General features: G+C 37.7%; 1 protein-coding gene across 1 annotated transcript in view; it reads right to left on the reverse strand.

Moving 5' to 3' along the window:
* Positions 1-802: 802 nt before the first annotated feature.
* The window catches only part of LOC107732040 (protein SHQ1 homolog), a 21,816-nt gene continuing 1,913 nt past the window's right edge, over positions 803-20,705 (reverse strand). The window contains exons 4-12 of the mRNA XM_016543276.1: positions 19,289-19,298; positions 16,782-16,907; positions 16,496-16,653; positions 16,289-16,401; positions 15,994-16,094; positions 11,842-11,999; positions 10,645-10,698; positions 6,419-6,542; positions 803-1,207 (exon numbers count right to left, since the gene is read on the reverse strand). Coding sequence (XP_016398762.1) covers positions 1,020-1,207; positions 6,419-6,542; positions 10,645-10,698; positions 11,842-11,999; positions 15,994-16,094; positions 16,289-16,401; positions 16,496-16,653; positions 16,782-16,907; positions 19,289-19,298 — 1,032 coding nt within the window. The 3' untranslated portion in view covers positions 803-1,019. The remainder of the gene's footprint in view (positions 1,208-6,418; positions 6,543-10,644; positions 10,699-11,841; positions 12,000-15,993; positions 16,095-16,288; positions 16,402-16,495; positions 16,654-16,781; positions 16,908-19,288; positions 19,299-20,705) is intronic.

Below are 20,705 nucleotides of genomic sequence, written 5' to 3' on the forward strand. Positions count from 1 at the left end.
TGCTACTGATGCCTCAGATGATGCATTTAGTGATCGATGGAGAACACAGGTGCACAGTCACCCTAAGGACACATTTTCCCCCCAGTTTTTAATATTTTATGTTCATTTTATTTAAAGAAGAAAAAGAGGGAATAAAGACAGGATAGTGCTTTGACTAATTTGCCCTTTTAACTCAGTAAGCGTGATTAAGTTTTCCAGCACATTGATGGTGGAACTGTGCAGTTCTCTGAGGACCGCGGACAAAGAGTCTCTGTACCCACCTCTGTCTCTCTTCCTCATTTTCTCCCTTTGTCTCATTGAGAAAACAGGCACATTTAAACTCTAAACCATTTTACACATCCATTATTAATTTGATGTCAAGGCTGCATTCTTGCCATAAAATCTACACTTTGGCAAAACATTAGGACTGAAAAATTTCATTGCAATCCCCTCAGGACATTTATTGCATCTGGGCACCGAGCCTACAACTTCAGATGCACATTTTTCAACTGGACTCTTTATAGACAAGCATACAACTTTAGCTGAACACCAGCCTGGAAGCAGAGTATATCTCATTACTGAATTATGCACCGGCTGTAGTTTGCATTTTAAACGTGGAAGTGATTACAAAAAATGGCGAGCAGAAATCATGATTGCATTACCATTCATCATGAATCAAGTTCAAGCACTGTGGTTCAGTTTAACTAGCAGAGACTGAACTAAAACAAAACCAACAAAAAAATAATCAAATGGATAGTTTGGACTCTTCAAATGTTTTGCTTAATACTGTCATCCTATTGCTTATTGGTTTTGCATTGTGGCAAAGAAGTTCAATCTCAAGAAACCTGACAAAAACATGTCTGCAGCATATCTCATATATGGTGTGAAATGTGACCTGGACATGATTTTGTGAGATGTACCTAACAAGACCCCCTACATATGGGTATAATCACTGTAACACCCATCTCATGTGGCTTACTGCTTTGATAAACCTACGGTTTAGCTCTCAGATTAATGAAACCGGTATGATTAGCAGACAATCAGATTTTGGACCCAGTTAATTTCAGGGTGGTTGATTTAGGTGTCATTGTGCTGGACTGAACATACTTGACCCTCTGGATCCAGATGCAGTAGTCTGTGATGTAGAGGTCATTGAGGATATAGGCCGGATCGTTCTCCCGGAAGATCTTATGGATGGCCAGCAGACATTTCAGAACGCAGGCCTTCCCTGTGACAAAGAAAACAAGCAGTAAATCAGTCTAAACCAGAAGGATGTGTTTATTCAGACTAAACTAAATAAGCATGCTCAAAAATTGTGTACAAATATTTTCTCAATCAGCATTTTTGTCAAAAGTTAGATTTTTTATTTTGTTTCTTTTAAGCATGAATCTAACATAAGTTAGTAAGGCTTATGCTTAAACCAATGGGGTGACAAAAAATTCTGAAAACAGTGTGCTATAAATTTAAATAGTAAATTTGTCTTATTTTAAAGATGCTTGGGTATTTTCATCAGAAAACAAGACAAAAATACAGATAAATTTTTTTTTTTTTTTTTTAGCAGCGAAGACAGCTTATTTAGTAATCAAATGTGCAACTTTTGTTGAAGCAAAAGGGGAAATCTGTGCTGAGCAGATGCTTTTTGAGATGATTGTATTTTCTATTCTGGCAGATGCTTCCACAACACACAAAATACACCCACAATCACCGTGCCACAGTGAGGATATTTGTTGTCATAACACCCGTCTCCCAAATAAGGTGCAAAAATATCCCCTCCGTGCAAAGTAACGGGCTCAGTTGTAAAGCGAAAGAAGGGCCGCGAGGATTCTCGAGCCGCCCACAGAATAGCCTGCCAGCCGGTGGAGACTTTCCAGCCGCCTCAGAAAACAAACAGCGTACTCGCACCGAGGAAAGCCTTACACAAACATTTGGTTCCCATTTAAGCTGGAGCTCTTACGCGGAGAAGCCGTCGTGGCTTCCAGCTTCAGGACATACGAGAAAAACTCCATGAACTTGAACCATACTCTGTCTTTCCCTATTCTTCCTCTCTCTCTCTCTTTCTCTGACCGTCATCCATCTATAATTGAAGGGTTTTCTACTTTTCTTCACTGCTCCCTGGGAGAGGGGAAGAAAAGTAAGCTTTGGATTCTTTCCAAAGACCAGCTGTGGGACTGCGCGGTGCAGTGTGTGCTGGGTTTAGATTGCATGTTGAGCCAGTTAATCATGTGCTGCAATCAGGCATCTCAGGGGAAGAAGTTGAGGAGAGGAGAGCAAAGAAGAGAGAGAAGAGGAATGGGGTGATAAGGTGAGATTCAGGCCCTGGAAGTACAGATGGTAAAGGTCCACGTGGTGCCAATATTTAAATCTCACAGAATTTTATTTCATTCGAATACACAGCTACTTTTTGAGCGGAGAAAGATTTTTTATTGGTTATTTTAATAATATAAAATATGACGGCATAATTGTGCTCATTTGTCATGAAAATCATGTTAAAATGCAAAACAAAATAAAAGGTCCATCACACAAACATTTTTTTTTTCTTTGATTTAGGTGTGAAATATGACCTGGATATGTTGTTGACAAGCTTGGTGAGATTCAGCCTCAAACCACCAATTTATTAATCACACACAAAAAAAACCCTAACATGACTGAACAAAGCAGCTAACCTCGAGAAACAGCTGCAAAAATTACATTAAAGAACAGTGACATCAAATTATGTTGCATCAAATGGCCTACATCTATCATTGTGAATCCAGCAATGTACTTAAGATTGATTATGTTGGCTTAGAGATGACAATTCCTGCTGAGTCAAATTATGTTGCATCAAATGGCCTACATCTATCATTGTGAATCCAGCAATGTACATAAGATTGATTATGTTGGCTTAGAGATGACAATTCCTGCTGAGCAAAACAATGAATCTCAATAAGCTATGATGGAACTTGGCAAAAAAAAAAAAAGTCAAGCTCTGAGAGATGTGAAAGGGTTTTTAAAACGCCATGAAAATTAACCTGCTTCCAAACCAAAAGATAAAACAACTTCCAAAAAAATACAACAACACACATTTATATAACATAAATGTATACTACCCTTTGAAAGTTAAATTGATCAAACTAATTAAACAGATCAAAAGTAATAGTAAAAACATTTATAATGTTACAAACTATTTCTTTTTCAAATAAATTCTGTACTTTAGAACTGTATAGTCAAAGAACGCTTAAAAAAGATCTATCAGGGTTTCCACAAAAATATTAAACAGCAACTGTTTTCAACATAGATAATAATAATAAATCTTTCTTGAGCACCAAATCAGTCTAAATGATTTCTGACGGATCAGGTGACACTGAAGACTAGATTATTGACTGCTGAAAAATCACCTTTACATCACAGAAATAAATTGCATTTTAAAATATATTTTAAATAGAAAACAGTTCTATTAAATTCTAACTGTATATACATGTTGATGAAGGGGTATTTAGGCCAGCAATTAAGGCCTGTATAAATATAAGGCATTTAACATGGTGCTATGGAGGTAGTTATAACAAAAAAGTTGTGAAACACTGCACCAACTGGCAAGCCGATACCAGTGCAGAGCAAAACAAGTGGAAACTGAATCCAAGCTATGCAGTTAAATGAAATACAGGCAAGCCTCTGAACGTTCAGATTATATATGAGCGTTTATATTTGCACACAGTGCATCTTTCTAGGACGTTACTCACCGTCTCCATCCTCAATCTCCTTGAGGGCCCGCTGGCTTTAGCAGGATCTCTGGGAGAACAACCAGACAAGCTGCCAGAGGGCTATTCAAATATTTACCCCTGGATAGCATTTACCATCACGGCTTTCCTCATGCAGCATCATTAATGGGTTTGTTTTCCTACTAACTACAACTGTTTGTTTTCACTGCTGGTTAAACGAAGTGCCTCAAATTGGAGTACACACATCAGATACACACCTCCATTCATGTTCCGCCGACAAATTAATTACCCAGGAGTCACGGTGTGACAGGGTAGTCTGCTTTCTGAGGGGAGTCACACCGCTGTTACCGTTCATTAAAGGGGAGCCTTATCGCTCACGGGGCTTTGATGGTTTTAAATCTACAAATTGTAGACTGGAGTGAAATGTCACAGACTCTGCATGAAAATATACACCAGTGAGTAGATTACAACTCAGCAGTGTGTTTACAAATCTGTACCTTGAGGATAAGAGTAAGAGGACCAGTGTAAACCTCAGAGAGGAGATGGATATCATACTATAAAGGCAAATTTAAAAGCCTCTAAGTGTAGACAATTAATCTGAAATACAATTTCAACCCAATTACAGAGTATTCGACACTGACAGTGATTTAATTGCAGGAGATCACTAAGTCACTGCACTACTGGTTGCTGGCAGGTGTTATATATACATAGTTGATCAGGGACGCACTCTGCACTCTGTCCAACTTATGCAAGACAACTAACATGAAATGTAACTAAGGTAACTTTGTTGTAAGGTTTCATTAGTTAAATTGTTTCTGTGGCAAGAAAATTGATCACATTTTGATGACAGATTATGAAACCTATTAGAATTATGTGCACAGAAGAACGGCAACATTTATTATGAAAATAAACAGTGTTGATTTTGGTTTTAATCTGGTCTTTAGAGTTAACCCGAAAGCTAAACTGACCCTACTTTCTTAATACATCCTTGCTCTTACTGTGAAAGATCCAGTGGTGGACCATTTTCCTAAGAAAAAAATTATATTTGTAATTTTTCATCAAAAAATATTTTTTTTTGCCCACCTCTGAAAAGACTTTCTGGCTGGTTTTTCAACCACCTGTTATAAGGAAACAACTTTTCACGATTCAATCAGTTCTTGTAGGAGGAACACTAAATTTATTCACTGAATAACCTTTTATGGACCTAAAATGGATTGAAAAGCCGTTTCACATTGCCTTTATGGAATCTTCCATGAGTACATATTTTTTTGTCAGTGCAGGAAGCTGCCAGAACCTGACATGAACCTGTGACCAGTGAGTTGTGATTTTGCTCATCTAATCTTGTTCTGTCGTGTAGTCTCTCTTCTGACTTAACTTTGCAATCAACCATCCTGCTAATCCCAAATCTTGCAAGCCCTGAAACTGCAGTTATTTATGAGTGCTAAAATCAACACGTGTTGGATAATCGCACCACACACGCCCGAAAACGTGTTTACACAGAGCTTCTGTCACTCCCACAGATGGCTTCTTTGATTTAAAGGTTGCTCCTCTCTCAGAGATATCAAAGCCAACAGTGTCTACCCTGCAGAATTGCTGATTTCTTCAGAAGTGAGGAGACATCCCTCTCGGATTCCCTCGTTCTTAACCTCTCTCCCACTTACGCTGACAGAACAGCAAGACTGAGCACACTAAGACATGACCAATCTGTTGACTTTCCTGTCATGGAAAACGTCTTTTACCGAAGCACCCCGCTGTTCAGGGAGGGCTGGTGAGCATTGTGTTAAATTTGGTCCCGAGTGAGCAGCTGTCTGCTGTGGGTAAATATAGGTTGCCTGTCAAGCTCTTATTCTCATTAGTCCCTTAAAGTCAACATGAGATAGCATTCGCAGCTCACACTTCAGTAAAGTGCCGTATTTCCGACTAAGAAAAAAAAATCCAGTTGTTTTACAGTAAAAAATATCTAAACACTTCTAAAATCAGATAAATGCATAAATAATGAAATAAAATAATGAATTAAAGGGGTCATATGATGCTGCTAAAAAGAACAGTATTTTGTGTATTTGGTGTAATGAAATGTGTTTATGTGGTTTAAGGTTAAAAAAAATAAAAATGAATTAAAATAACTTAAGCGTATTATGCTTATAACAAAAAGGTTATTTTTTATACATTTATAATTCTTTTTCAATATTTGAGATATACTCTGATCATTTAACAATTTCTTGGAGAAGGCTTTTTGACCAGGATGTGAAGGTTGAAGGTCAGGTTAATTCTCAAGATCAATGTATGCCAATGTTAAAACATCTTTTTTATCTTAAACATAAAAAAAATATCAGTAACAAAAATAACATCTATAAAAGTCTCAACTAGCTTTTTGGCTACTGCTTATTTAAATGTAAATATTGCGAAGATCAGAAACATGTATTGAAGTAAACAGGTCCATTCTGATTTCTTGTTGACTTTAAGTGTTGATTCTCTGAAAATATCACATAACTGATAAATAAACGTTAATAGAATAATTTTAAGAAACCTTCCTTCCTCCATTGAAGTTGAAAGAGATACACTTGCTTTCATTGTGGTGGCAGCAGCAGGGGTTCTTGTAATGAGGTGGAAGCACTGCAGGGTTTATAGGTTGAGGAACAGGTCACACATTTAGTCTTGACCCTCAACCTTATCCCTTGGTGGCTTGGAAATGGCTAAAAGGTCTGGGTTTAACCGGGAAGTAAAGAAAGAGAGACAGAACTCACCAGACTGAAAAATGCAAGCAACGTCTTTCACAGCTCTTGTAATCAGGGAGAAGTGCCGATAGAGTGGGTAGTACAAAGTCCTCCTGCCGAAAGACACCAGCACGTCTTGAACCGAGTGATATGTCTACAACACACACGCACACACACACACACACACACACACACATATAATCGTGGTTTGTAAATAAATAATGTAAATAAAATATGTAACATGACTAATAATGAAATTGAAAATAAAAACAATAAAAAATATAAATACCCTCTTACATTTTTCCGTGAAACAAAGTCTTCCTAGAGGTTTACCAAAATTAAGCTGGGAAAGCTCTCTCTCTCTCTCTCTCTCTCTCTCTCTCTAAGTTTCAATATTTATTGAACACGTCTAGCAAATCACATCTGAACAATCCTTTACTCTCTTACCTTATATAAAATAATTATTTTCTTATGTAGCATATAATATAATAGCTTTCAAGTAGAGGCAAACAATTCTGTTTGTTCTCTTTGAACAACTGGGAACAATTTTATGGTTCTGAGATTTGAGATTGCACAGAATTTTGAACAAATCTTTACATGAATTTACGGTTTTAACATAATTTTGGTCTCTTCATTATCCTAAGTACCTTTATCAGTTTCTCCAGTAACTACTCATTAGAGTAAGATTACATACTTAGTCCAACACAAGGTATCGATTTAGTTTGCTACTAGTCACTATAACAACAGTGACAAGACTCTAATTTCATTTATACTAACAAATTTCAATGGTTTGCCATTAAATTCTATGGCATATGGGGTTACTAGTTACATTGAAAAAGATAATAGTCACTACTTGACTCTTAATTTAAAAAAAATACTTATAATGTACATAAAATAACGTATTTTTAAGAAATAAATTATTTAAACTAAGAAACATCTAAACAGTTTGTTATACGTATACACCCCTTTGACTGCCAGTAATACTGATTACGCCCCGTCTTGCTCTAAACGGGCTCGTTATGTCAATAAAATCCGGTGACGTCATCATTATTCATGTCATCGTGACAGCGCTCAAGGAGGAACTTTATCACTGGGTGCGAATCAGCGACGTTCCCAGTCAGAGGGGGGGAGAGGAAGAGAAATTATGGAGATTGAGAGAGAAAGAGAGTAGGAGACAATGATAGGGCGTTGAGGAGAAACTACATTATCATTTCCTTAAGGAAATACCAGTGCTTGCGAGATAGCTTATTGAATAGAGTTGAGGTTTTAGGACTCTTCGGTTTCAGGTCTTTGTTCTGCTTAAATGAAAGCGGTGCCTTGTGTTCTATTGTCCATGGACAAGAATCGTCACACAACGCAACAATCTTTGCAGAATGAAGGTGGCTTTAGATGATTCAAAAAATGCATTTCAAGGATGAAAAGACCACAAGTTAGTATGCAAATAATTGCAAGAACAATAACCAATCATAATAATTTGTTATACAAATATTTCTGTCATCAGAAAGATTTCTGTCATCATTAACTCATCACATATTTTCGGAACTCAGTGAGAGAACCACATCTGTCTTGAATGAATCATTCAGCCTGATTTTGTGGATCAACAAATTCACAGAAAAAAATTCACTTAAAAGAACAACTCATATGCTTTTAACAAGATTGCTAGTAAATGCTAGTAAACTAAAAAATGAATAAATACAAACTACAACTAAATTAATTACTTTATAATAAAAAAAATATTTAAATAAAAATGATTCAAGACACAGAATTGCAGTTATTTGGCCATTATCATCATCTTTCTTCTTGATATATTTTTCTTTAAAGCTGCAGTCCGTAAGTTTTGCCTCTTTGTCGCCATCTCTGTTTGAAAACCTGGAATTGCAGCTGTGTGTGGAATTATCTAGCTTGCGTGGGTTGTGAGTGGGCGGCCGGCTCCAGCTCGGATTAATCTAATGTTCTGAAGAGTATGTGTGGCAGTCAGTCACCGCACCTAACACGCAACGCTAAAATGATCTACAAATCTGTTCTTTAAGCCATTCAGGTTGAATTAATTGCAGATGTTTAATACTTAGGGTCAAAGGTAAGGAAAAAACTCCTAACATCAGTGTTTGAGGAATATCAATGTAGCGCTGCTTTGCGAGCACTAAAAAGGAAACAGTGAACGAGACAATGAGGGGGCAGAGAGTTTGTGCTGTGTGTGTGTGAGAGAGAGCAGGCAGTTGGAGGACGTCATTACTACCCTTCCATTATCAGTATTGCAGTGGAGTGCTGGCTCTCAGTGCTCTGAGCTGGGAGAGGTGTCGGGTTACTCGTCCTCATTGTCACACTCGCAGTGGAAATGTGGGGGATTAGGGACTGCTGCCGCACCAGGAGTCAGGATACACGTACACACACACGCACCAAGTTTGGAGCTCTCACTCAAACCACACGCAAGCACTTTAAGGTTGAATTTGTCCCTCGCTTTGGCGTCAACTTTGGCACAGGATGCATTATGCTGATGATGAAATGTAAATGCCTGTCTGCTACATTTCACTATCCACACATGCAAGTTTATGAAAACTACTGATAAGCAGGAGTAATCGAGAACTCAGGAGAGGCAATGATAATTCATGAAAACGTGTTACAGGAACAGTTTTTTTAATATATTGTGACTGGTTACGGTGACATTCTGGGCGGTATCTTGTGACCTGATTTACAAGATATGACCTGATTTACAAGATATGTTTGTTCATATCAGTAAAACTCCACCTAGCTGTATATAACACATCACATGTCTTGTGACTGGTTGTTTTTTGTTAAGTTGTACAGCATGTTCATATTTAGACAAATTAATTGGTGTTGGAAGCTTGTTGTGTTGCATCTGGTTAGGACAAATGTTAAGAATAGAACAGGGGTGGCGAACGTCAGTCCTGGAGATTGGTTGTTTTTTGTTAAGTTGTACAGCATGTTCATATTTAGACAAATTAATTGGTGTTTGAAGCTTGTTGTGTTGCATCTGGTTAGGACAAATGTTAAGAATAGAACAGGGGTGGCGAACGTCAGTCCTGGAGAGCCGCAGCCCTGCAGAGTTTTTCTTCAACCCTAATCAAACACACCTGAACACGCTAATCAAGGTCTGAAGGGTTACTAGGAAGCTACAGGCAGGTGAGTTTTAATTAGTGTTGGAGCTGAACTCTGCAGGGCTGCGGCTCTCCAGGACTGGAGTTCGCCACCCCTGGAATAGAATAACTTTAAAGTTGCTGAGCTTTCAGACGGACAGTGGTGTAATCTACTAATCTGCATGTATATCAATGTCAGCAGTGGCTTCAAAAGCGAGATTCCATCAGAGGAAGACAAATCACTTATGTAATGTGACCAGAACACTCCAAACCCTTTATTGTAGGCTTTGTTCAGGCAGGCAGCAGAACTTGGGATGTTAAGCACAAGTAACGTCATTAAGTCTACAATACTTTTTGGAGCTGCATCTGAAAACACTCCCTTTCTTGTTCCTTACATAACAAACCAGTGTTATTGTAGTATTATTTATATTATATGAATTTGAATATAATTTATGAATATTTTGAATTATTTTATTTTAATATTTTCAGTTTTCCTTTTTATTTTAGTTTTAGTAATTTTATGTGCTTTTGTCATTTTTTATATTTATCTTGAAAAAATTTTTTTTCATTTGTTTTAGTAATTTTAGTACTTCAACTTTAGGTTTCCCATCTAATGTCTATGATTTATTTTATTTTAGCTTTATTTAAATGACCAAAAATTATTTTTTAACAACAATGTGACATGGCAAACTGTGACATTCACTATGTAGAGAATCATGAACGAATGTGCAAGTCAGCAATATCTCTATGCATGTGTAAAATCTGTATGTGTGTAAAAATGTCTTCTCATATGTCTTGAGTTCAGCATGATGGACATGAGCAGAGGCAAAATTTCCAAATTTTTCGACCTTTCTTTCCACACTGACAGCTACTCTCACTTGTAGCATGAAAAAGCCTCTTGGGCATTGTGAGATGCTTACATCATTACTATAGCAACTGAAGTAGATATACCAGATATTGACTACACTGTTTGAACAAACAGATCAGATTTAATTACATGAGGAACAGCAGTGAAGACAGTCAGTCCTGAAGATCGGATTTGAAAAACAACTCATGCGAAAAAATCCCGAGTCGCAATAAGTTAAAATCACTCGCTCATTCATTCGTTTGCGCATTCAAGGCCATATCATGTTTTGATACGCTGCTAAACGTACCACATACCTCCAGCCAGCTGAGAGTACCGCTGAGCTTCCTGATGGTCCAGGCTGACTCTACCTGCAAATCACAACACCAGTCAATATTGTAATCATTGAACCTATACACTAAACAAAACTGAACTAAAATTTTTTATTTGATTTTATTTCACACCATGTTGTCTTTGGATACATAATGTATCAGTAGTGCATTGGATATCAATATTACAATATTACAGATTCTTTTAGTTTGTAATATCCACTTTCTATTTATCAAACAATGCTGAATAAAAGTACACAGTTTTCCACAAAAATATTAAGCAGCACAACTGTTTACATTGATAATAATAATACATGTTTCTTGAGCATCAAATCCGCATATTAGAATGATTTAACACTGAAAACTGAAGTAATGGCTGCTGAAAATTCAGCTTTGCCATCACAGGAATAAATTACTTTCAAAAGCGTTTTTAAAAAAAATCTTACAACACCAAACCTTTAAACAGTAGTGTACTGTACACAAGTTATTACAGAATGTTAATATCAGCCATTTATCCGTTATCTGCCATAACATGAATATATTTATGAACTTAACAGGGATGCACAATATTATGTTTCTGGCAGATACCGATAAGTAACTTAAGTAATAAGTAATAATATTGTGCATCCCTATTTCCCACTCATCCCTAAGTCAACAGGAATGAAAGAACAAGAAATTATTATGAAAAGGTGAATTGTTTCTGGATTCAAACTTGCGTCACTCACATGAGCACCATGGCTCAGTGAGCATAAGCGCTAACCACCAAGCCACAGCTCCAACGCTAAATTTATCACTTTAGACGAGAATGTTTTAAGAAGGTTTGATATGTTCTCTAGCTATTATGGTTGAATCAAAGCCCAGAATTTGACTATACATTTAACATATGTTGAAAGCTTTGGAGTCAATCCAACAGAGCTTTTCCAAACTGAAGCCCTTGCAATATTCTATTGCTTCAACTTCAGAAGCCGTGTTTTAAAACATACCCATGATTTTCATATTTTTCAAACTTATTTTTACAATTACTACCATGTGCATTGGCCTCCAAAAAGATTATTGGGACTGTCTGGAATATTACAGGAATGTATCAACTTCCTGGAGCTTTGCTGCACGTGAAAATGCCACGACTCGCACGCCAAACCCACTTAATAGCAGAGAGATGTCTGTGGCAATCAAGCGTACACTTACATTGTGCTCTCCTTCTGTAGTGCGCACATCATAGACATACGCGAGAATGATGTCCACCAAACCAAGACAGATGTGGACGCGTGCTTTCTTATCCAGCAAGTACGAACAGTTTGTGAATTTCCTCATCTGCTCTTTTTCTTCTTCTGTGAAAGTTATTGCTGGAAGTACAGAGAGAGAAAGAGAGGCATTCAGTGTTGTTTATCAAGTTATCTCAGGGAGGTACAGTCAAAGTCAATCTCTGACAAATTCTCCCCGAAAAACAAGTTTAAACGCAGGGCTCCAGCAGGGAATGATGGATGCCTCTGCTCTGCTGAGAGCTTTAAGAAACAAAAGCATGTTTGCCACAATTATTTTTAAATCAAAGTCGGAGACAAGGCTTTTGAAGCATAGTAAAGTTACCGCACGGGAAGAGCAAAGTTACAGAGCTTGATTGATGGCCTAAACTGACTTGATACTGCATCAGGGAGGAAGGAGTCGAAGGCAGGGCAGCGAGAGAGAGAGAGAGAGAGAGAGAGAAAATGGGTAAGTCAGCACTTTAGTAGCAGCTGAAAGTGATCCCCATCTTGGCTGCAGTGCTGCCCCTGATAGAGCCCCTCGTGTGCATGCTTACATGTCCATATACACACACACACTTAAAGCTAGTGCTGGCAGAGGTCGAGTTCTGGCTCTGTTGGGAGCTGCTGGATTTCAGCGACATGACGACTGAACAGCTCCCCCATTTTCTCTCCCTCTCTACCCGATTTACCTTCTAACACAGCTGCCTCCACCTGGCAGGAAACACTGACTCCTGTGAGACCAAAGCCAGGAGCTGAGGAGGGAGTTCAGCTCCACCCCAGCTCTTGCCTTCTCTTTATATTAAACGGTTACCGTCACCAATTACTCATTGACGGATTTCTTTCTTTGTTGATTATAAAGAAACTCTTAGCACTTGTGGTACTTTTATATGGTAGGATAACAACTTCAAAACCATTCCTTCTGTCTTCGCCAATTGCTTCGTGGGCAGTGTGCCAACATATAGAGCTGTTGTGCTTCAGGAGTCCCGAGTTCGAGTCCCAGCTCGTGAAAAAACAAAAAAAAACAAACAAGTAACAAAGTAGATAAAAGTAGTAAGACGTAAATAAAAGCAAAACTGTGCATTATTTCCAAGTCTTCTGAAGCCATACGATAGATTTGTGTGCGGAAAAGACTAAAACGGAATTAATTATTTGCCGATTCAAATTTCAGTTGTGACATGAATTGAGATTCGGTCAATACGCACAGTTGAAAACAAGAAATACAATAATATTGTGAATAATTACTACAATTTTAAAGAATTGATTTCTATTTAACATTTTAAAATGTTATTTTAAAATTCATTCATATGATGGCAAAGCTGAACTTTCAGCAGCCATGAATCCAGTCTTTAGTGTCACATGATCCTTCAGAAATTACTCTAACAGTAGCTGAACGGTAGTGAGCATGAAAGTGAAAACTTGCCTTATTTCAAAGTTGCTCTACAGACAACACACAAACCAACCACTTTAAGTTTCTTCACCTCCTCCTGTTGAGTGAATTACATTTCTGGCTGTATGCTGTACAACGTTGTATTAAGGACTTAAATATTAGCTTGTTCCTCACACAAAGCTATTCCGAAGGAATACGCAGCACAATACAAAAGAAAACAGCACTAATGTTGGTCACCATCCACTATTGTTTTATCAAAAAGAGCAGCCTGGACATTCTGCTAGATGACTCTTGAGCTACTGGCCATGCCTCATTGGGGCTATAACAGCCTACTTTTATGGAATGCTTTATAATTTGTCATTCATTCAATGGCAAAATCTACAAAAACAACATCTGACACCACACAGGTGCACAGAGCACTAACACAAACAGCAAATGGAATGAGATGGGGGAGTGGAATAATGAAGTGCATACATTCATAAACACATATGGTGAGGCTGTCATCTCCGTTGGGACCTAGAGTGTGAAGATACCCGATACACATGGGAAAGCAAGGACACTACCACAGGTATAAACAACATACACACAAAATAAAGGGAGATGACAGACAAGGAAGAAGCAGAAATCTTGAATCAGAATCTTAGGAAGTAAACATAACACATTCTCATGTGTGTGATCTCTGTCGTGCAGGAAAGTTCCTCATCATGAAGACAGAGAGAACAAGTAAAGCCTTTGGTACACCTATTCCACAAATCTGTGAATTGCACTAAGAATGTACCTACAGGTTTGTAAAGAAAACGTCTGTGTGTGAGTTTATTTTGTTTACTTTCTTCAAGTGCATCTTTTTTTTTTTGAGGGGCACGGTGGGAATCATGTCTAACTTGGGTGTCCTGGGGGCGATAAAACATAACCAGAGGGAAATAAAAATGTAGGCATGTGGCTGTGTGATTTCCACTAAAGTGTATTAAATCTTTTTTTCCCATATAATTGTCAAAGATAACGATTAAATAATTAATTAGAATTTTATTTTAGAATTAAAATTCCCTTGCCGCTACTGTCTGGTGCAATGTAAAAGATGCTTCTTTGTAGGCCTGTCACGATAACAACTTTTTGTTGTGCGATATATTGCCCCAGAAATAATAGGTTGCGGAAATTCAACCATTAATCTCAAATCATTACAAAGAAATAAAGCCTACATGGTGTCTCATATCTAATGATAGCTAAACGATAATGAAAAACGAACAAGCTCATCCTAATACCCAAAGAGCCAACTTTAATGGCTTAATGAGCCATATCCAGTCAGGAAAAACTTAGAAAACAGTGAGGAGGAGATATATTATTGGCACTGATTTGCGTGCACTTCACTCAGGATGTTCAGGACAGTCTGTCCAAGCAATTAGTAGCAATTCATCTGCTCCAAGCATCCAGCATAATGATGAGAACACTAAAAATATAGTTGTATAGAAGTGTCTGTGTGCTAAGTGGCTGTACAAAGTTATTTGACTGATTGACAGCAGAAACAGACAGTTTGGAATGCATATCTTGAAATATCTCCATCTCCCTCCATTTAATCCTTCTCTTCTGTGATAGGACCCCCCCGTCCCCCGTACCAACATATGCTTGCAGCTCAGAGTAATTTCCTCATTCTGTAATCGGGCACTGAGGAATTAGCACACTACTCTAGTGATAAAGAACATGCTGGTGTGGGACACAATTGCTTCTCGGCTCTCCATGTCTGTGCCGCTTTATCACACACGTCAATATCCCACGCAACTTTAAACGTGCCAGATATGTTTCTACTATTACAACAAATGTGCCAAGAAAGAAAGAAACAGACAGACAAAACAATAGATGCATAGCTACTGTATATAGCTAGATGAAAAAATAGAGTTAAGATAGATGGAAATAGAAAGACAGATGGATTGAAGAAAAGATGAATAAATAAGAAAAGAATAGACAGACAGAATGACAGATATAAAAAAACATAGATGGAACGACAGACAGAACAACATAACAATGTCACAGAACGATAGATGGACCAGACAAAACCAGAATGACAGACAGATAGAATGATAGATAGACAGAACGATAGATAAAACCATGGACAGAATGAAAGATAGACAAAGCGATAGATAGATAGATAGATAGATAGACACATATAAAGTTAGAGATTAATGATAGACAATAACAAGATGTAAGAAAGAAAGAAAGAAAGAGTACAAGCTGCTTTGTGGGCACAAAAGTGGGCTGAGAGGTGGTTTGTACTTCGCTGACTAACCTAACTCTGTGACTCACACACAGCCTCATCAAAATGACTCAGCAGTAATAAAACAATGACAAAAAGAGTAAAAGTACGAGTGTTAAAAGTGCAAGGCTACAAATAGCTTCATATCTCCTATGTGCAACGTGTGAACACGACGCTGTTGCTAGTCTAAGATTAGGGTCCCAAGATGATCAGTTTCCGGCAAAGGCGCGCCACCTGCCGGCAGACAATAGGAACAACAGTTCTGGAAATATTCCAGGTTACATTGAAATCTTGGCGATGTCAACTAAACCCGACCTAATTCTCCATCCAGACCCACAGAGAGAGAGATACAAGACAAAGCGGTAATTATGCACTGAATGTTTAAATACATTTAGAGAGATTAACTTTATTCTCTAAAGACAGAACAAAGCGATATAGTGAATCTGAGGAGGTAAAGGTCTCACAGGTGTCGGAGTGCGCTGAAGGGTCCAGGCTCAGTTCTCTCCACCACGGTTTAAACTTCAGCAGGTTTCTGATCTCCTCCTCGTCCTCATACAAGTTCACCCCGCGTCAAACATACTCGACACTTAATGAATGAATGACTCCCAAAACAGAGTCAAAACAATAAATCAATCTGAATGTGTGGATGTTCTGTTATGTGCGAGATGTGAAATTAAATATTGTTTTAAATATTCTTTGTGATTGTAGTTTTGGCAAATTTGATGAACATCAGTACATGAACAAAAATGGTGGACTTACATGTAATGGTCGGCACAGAATATTGTGGTCTCTGCTTCTAGTCGATTGTGTCTCCTGAGCTCAGGAGCAGTATTGTCAGGATCCTTCAAGTCAATCACCTCATTCAGTTCCTCCTGATTGGTGCAAAGCAAAACAACAGTTGTCAACAATAACTCCAGGTCATTTATTTTTCAAAATGTCCCGTGGTATCATCTTTATCGTTCTTACTTGCAGTCTGGCGAAGACTCCAGACCTAAGGTTTCCAAAGCCATACTTGTGGTATTCTTTCAGCATCTCTGCTGGGGTTTCAGTGTAAACCTCCTGTTCTATCTGCCAATCAAACTCCTCCTCTTCATCTTCCTCCTCACATCCTCCACCACAGGCCTCTGTGAGAATGCCAATAGAGGGCGTTCAGTGAATACAGAACGAGTGGAACTTGAAATTAAAATAAACACCAGAAGAACGTGATGGAAGATGATCTGCTTTTCATACCCAAGGAAGAATTCAACCTTACCTGCTGTGTCCTCTACCAGTTGTTTGGCTGACCTTGATCCCTTAGGAGCCAAGAGACTGGTGAGCATCTCCAAACCCTCAAAGTGCTCTCCGGCCGTCTCTTTAGGGACATGCAGTGTGAAGAGGCCTGATAAATACACACATTCTTAAAGTGGCGTAACATAGAAGCAAATCACATGTTCTGTTTTGTGTTGTACATTTGAATGAAACTGATTCTTTTTTTATAAGTAAAAAATGCAACCAAACAATCGGTTGTTGATTGGATGGAAGCTGATCTGAAAGAGTTTGCAGTTGATTGTAAGAAAATGTTCAAGAGGACTAAATGATTGGAGACTTCCGTCACCAGAGAGAAGTCTCTTGTTGCACTGTAAAACTGAGTTATGATATTTTAATAAAAAATTACATGGTCAAAAATAGTTTACTAGATTGAAATATATTTATGGACAAATTGTTCACAATAAGATCAATACATGCATTTAGAAAATAGGGAGAATTTTCATTTCATGCTAACTTTAAGGTGACAAGATATATAGATATTCAAGATATTCAAACTATTATAATAACTAATTCAATAGTTTTTTTTTTTAAATAATGAATGTTAGCTTACCCAACCAAAAACATTTTTTGAGGAGAATGCCATAATACTAAGATGCTGCAATTCAGTTTCTAAGTTGTTCTGAATTATTGTTAATGTATTGTTATAGGGTTACTAGGGTGTTCTTTTTAGTTTCGAGGTGGGGCTAAAAGTCTCTATTCTTTGCTTGTCTTTGGTCTGTATGTGCACTCCAGAAAGGGAGTTTGATAGACCTGTTTGGAAACTCATTCTTTCTGCAATTCTGTTTGGTTCCAAGGCTAATGGTGCAGAAATGATCCACTTCACCTTTAAATCGCGAAACAGCTCATTAAGCAAGCAACTTAGCAACTTACATATTGCAATGGCACTGAAACAAAAACAGTAGGACCCAACAAAATGAACTCATTAAAGTCAGCATGAAATCGAAATTCACTCTATTTCTACATGCATGGTATAGATTGCATTGTGGATTCTTCCATGCACATTTCATTTTTACAACTTTTTGACTTTGCAGTTTTTAAATCAAAATGTCATGAGCATCCTCATGAACCCTACCACTTTCATATAACCGACTGCAAGTTCACATCTAAATCCCTCCATCCAATCAACCACCAGTGGATAGAATCAAGTCCCCGACCCGCATCTTTTTTTTTTTTTAATAATTAGTTTCACTCAGATGTATGTCACAATATGGAAGAAAACGATATTTCAGTTACATCAGAACTTCAAAGCAACAGTTCACCCAAAAATAAAAATTCAGTTCTTTCTTCTGTTGAATGCAAAATATCTTTTTTTTTTCTTTTTGTCCATACAATAAAAGTCAGCGGGGTCCAAAACAACATTCTTCAAAACAACACTGTCCCCAGCTGCCATTGGCCAAGCAAACAGATAGTCCCACCCCAAACTCATGCCATTGGTTAAGCCACTGTTGCTGTTTAGGTCTGGTTGGGATTCTTAAACAGAGCAATGTTTTGAAAGTAGCCACAATATTTACTCTTTTCTGGGAAATCAGCTTACATGTTGCATACTTAGAGTTGTCTCTACTTACTACGCTGGGACAGGATTTTTTTTTTCACCCTTAAAATGACAATAATTGCCTTGATTTTAGTCTTTACAGATTTAAGAATGATTTATAATTTCTTATGTAAACACAGAAAGCAATTAGAGGTACTTTAAGATAGACGACTTCTAAATTATTCACTGGTTGTCGATCAAAGATGACGCGCTGAAATGAGGCCAATGAGATGTCAAGCAGAAGATCCCATGGCAATTAGGTATAATTAAAAGAGCTAATCAGCAGCTCATTAAAAGTCATGTCGGGACTACGGCAGATCGGTCAGACACAATCACATCGCTGCTTCTGCTGTTTCTTCCTGAATGAAAGATTGATAAGCACTGCACGAAAGAGAGAGAGAACATGAGTGAGTATAATCAAAGTGAAGGTGTATCACAATAAAGAAAGAAGAGAGTGATGGAATCAGTGAGATGGATCGTTATGATGCTGACGGCTCGACCGACTGATGAAATGTGAGAGTTCTGTGGTATAATGAAGTCTGCTGTGCAGAAAGAAAGACAGCAAATGAGAGTAAGAAAGAGAGTTTCTCCATTTTATTATTCCCATTACTGAAAAACAACAACAACAACAAAAAAAACACATTTTAAACTAGGCTTGGTTTTAAAAAAAACTTGGTTTGCTGGTCTTAGTTGGGCCAACTAGGGCCAGCTAGAACAGCTGACTGCCTAAACCAGACAAAAAACAGCTGGGCCAGGTTGAAAAACCATCTTAAACCATCTAAGACAAGCTTAAACAAGTTAAGACCAACTTAAGCTTAAAGCATTTTTAGCAGGCATTTCTTATTGTTTAAAGGCATAGTCACCCAAAAACTACAATTCTGTTGTCATTTACTCATGTCGTTCCAAACCTATATATGAACTTCTGTTATTCTGGGGAACATGAAAGAAGATAATTTGAGAAATGGCTCAGAGTTCATTATGAGAAGCAATGTAACAACTCCAAACCCACTTCTCCCACATGTGCACAATATCTGGATTGCATCAGTGTGCTAATCACTAAACCATCATAGTGGTTTTTGATCTCTGACTTTATGTTTTCTTATGCAAACGGGAATTTGTGGAAATAGCAAAATTGTGAGGGTAAAAAAGCAGAGGGACTATATCCCACACATTACATGCTGAACGGTTACAATCTCAAAGTCTGTGCTTGAGACAACCTTGCATTAAACAAACCTATAATTTTAGACCCTGCTGGAACATTAAAGATTAAAATGGTGTTATGTTAAAATGACAATAATTGCTTTGACTGTAGTCAGATTTGTGAATGATTTATAATTACTTGTTACTCTCCATAAACACAGAAAGCAATTAGATGTTCTTTATGATAGACGACTGCTAAATTATTCACTGGCTGTCGATCAAAGAGGACACGCAGAAACGAGGCCAATGAGACGTCAGGAACAGGATCATGTGGCAATTACTAAGCAACTGGAAATCGTCATGCTATTTGGAGAGCAGTCTGACAGCCTGAACTGTTGTGGAAATTGTAAAAATCAATAACCTATCAATCAGTTCCATTGGAACTGTAAGAAAAAGCAAATCCTTGGCAGTCAAGTAGCATTGTGTTGCCTTAAATTCCTTAATTTCATCTTGTATTTATTATTTAATTTTTGGTAAATATGTACTTTTGATGTTTTTGGATTTATTTCCACAGGAATAATACAGAGAGCACTTCGGTAACCAAAAGCCAGAAGTCACCTCTGCGCTGTATGTCAGAATGCTGCCTACAAGGATATTAGCTCCAACATATTTTCGATCTTATATATGTCCTGTGAGGTTGTTATGTTGTATCCTCTGTGTGATTTTCTCCCAAACCAGTTAAACGCAAACCCCGTTTCCAGCTGTTTCCAACTATTATTGTTCTTTTGCCCTGTATATAACGTTAGTCAAAAACAAATGAATGTATGTTGCCCTGTACAAGTTTAAACCTTGTTATTTAAAGCATAATTGCTTAAGAGCATCCTTTATCTTGTTCTGTCCCACACTATGCTTTTCTTTTAGATGCCCATGATAACTGCTTTAAAACTGCAGTTCATTGTAACACAGGATTGTTATAAAATACTGACAATTTCACTCAGGCAATACAACTAACCACATCTACTAGTCTTTAATCACTATGTTATGTTTGCCTTAGATCTTAAGTAGAAGCTAGTTGGTACAAATAGAGGGGAACCTTTGAAGAAATTGATTTTTAAAAGATTAGGGCAATTTCGCTGCTTCTGCTGAAGCTTGTTCGTGTCTTGTCTTAAGAAATGCCCATGTCTGAGGTACTGAGTG

Source organism: Sinocyclocheilus rhinocerous, unplaced genomic scaffold (genome assembly GCF_001515625.1).
Source record: "Sinocyclocheilus rhinocerous isolate Xijiao unplaced genomic scaffold, SAMN03320098_v1.1 scaffold1000, whole genome shotgun sequence".
NCBI lineage: Eukaryota > Metazoa > Chordata > Actinopteri > Cypriniformes > Cyprinidae > Sinocyclocheilus > Sinocyclocheilus rhinocerous.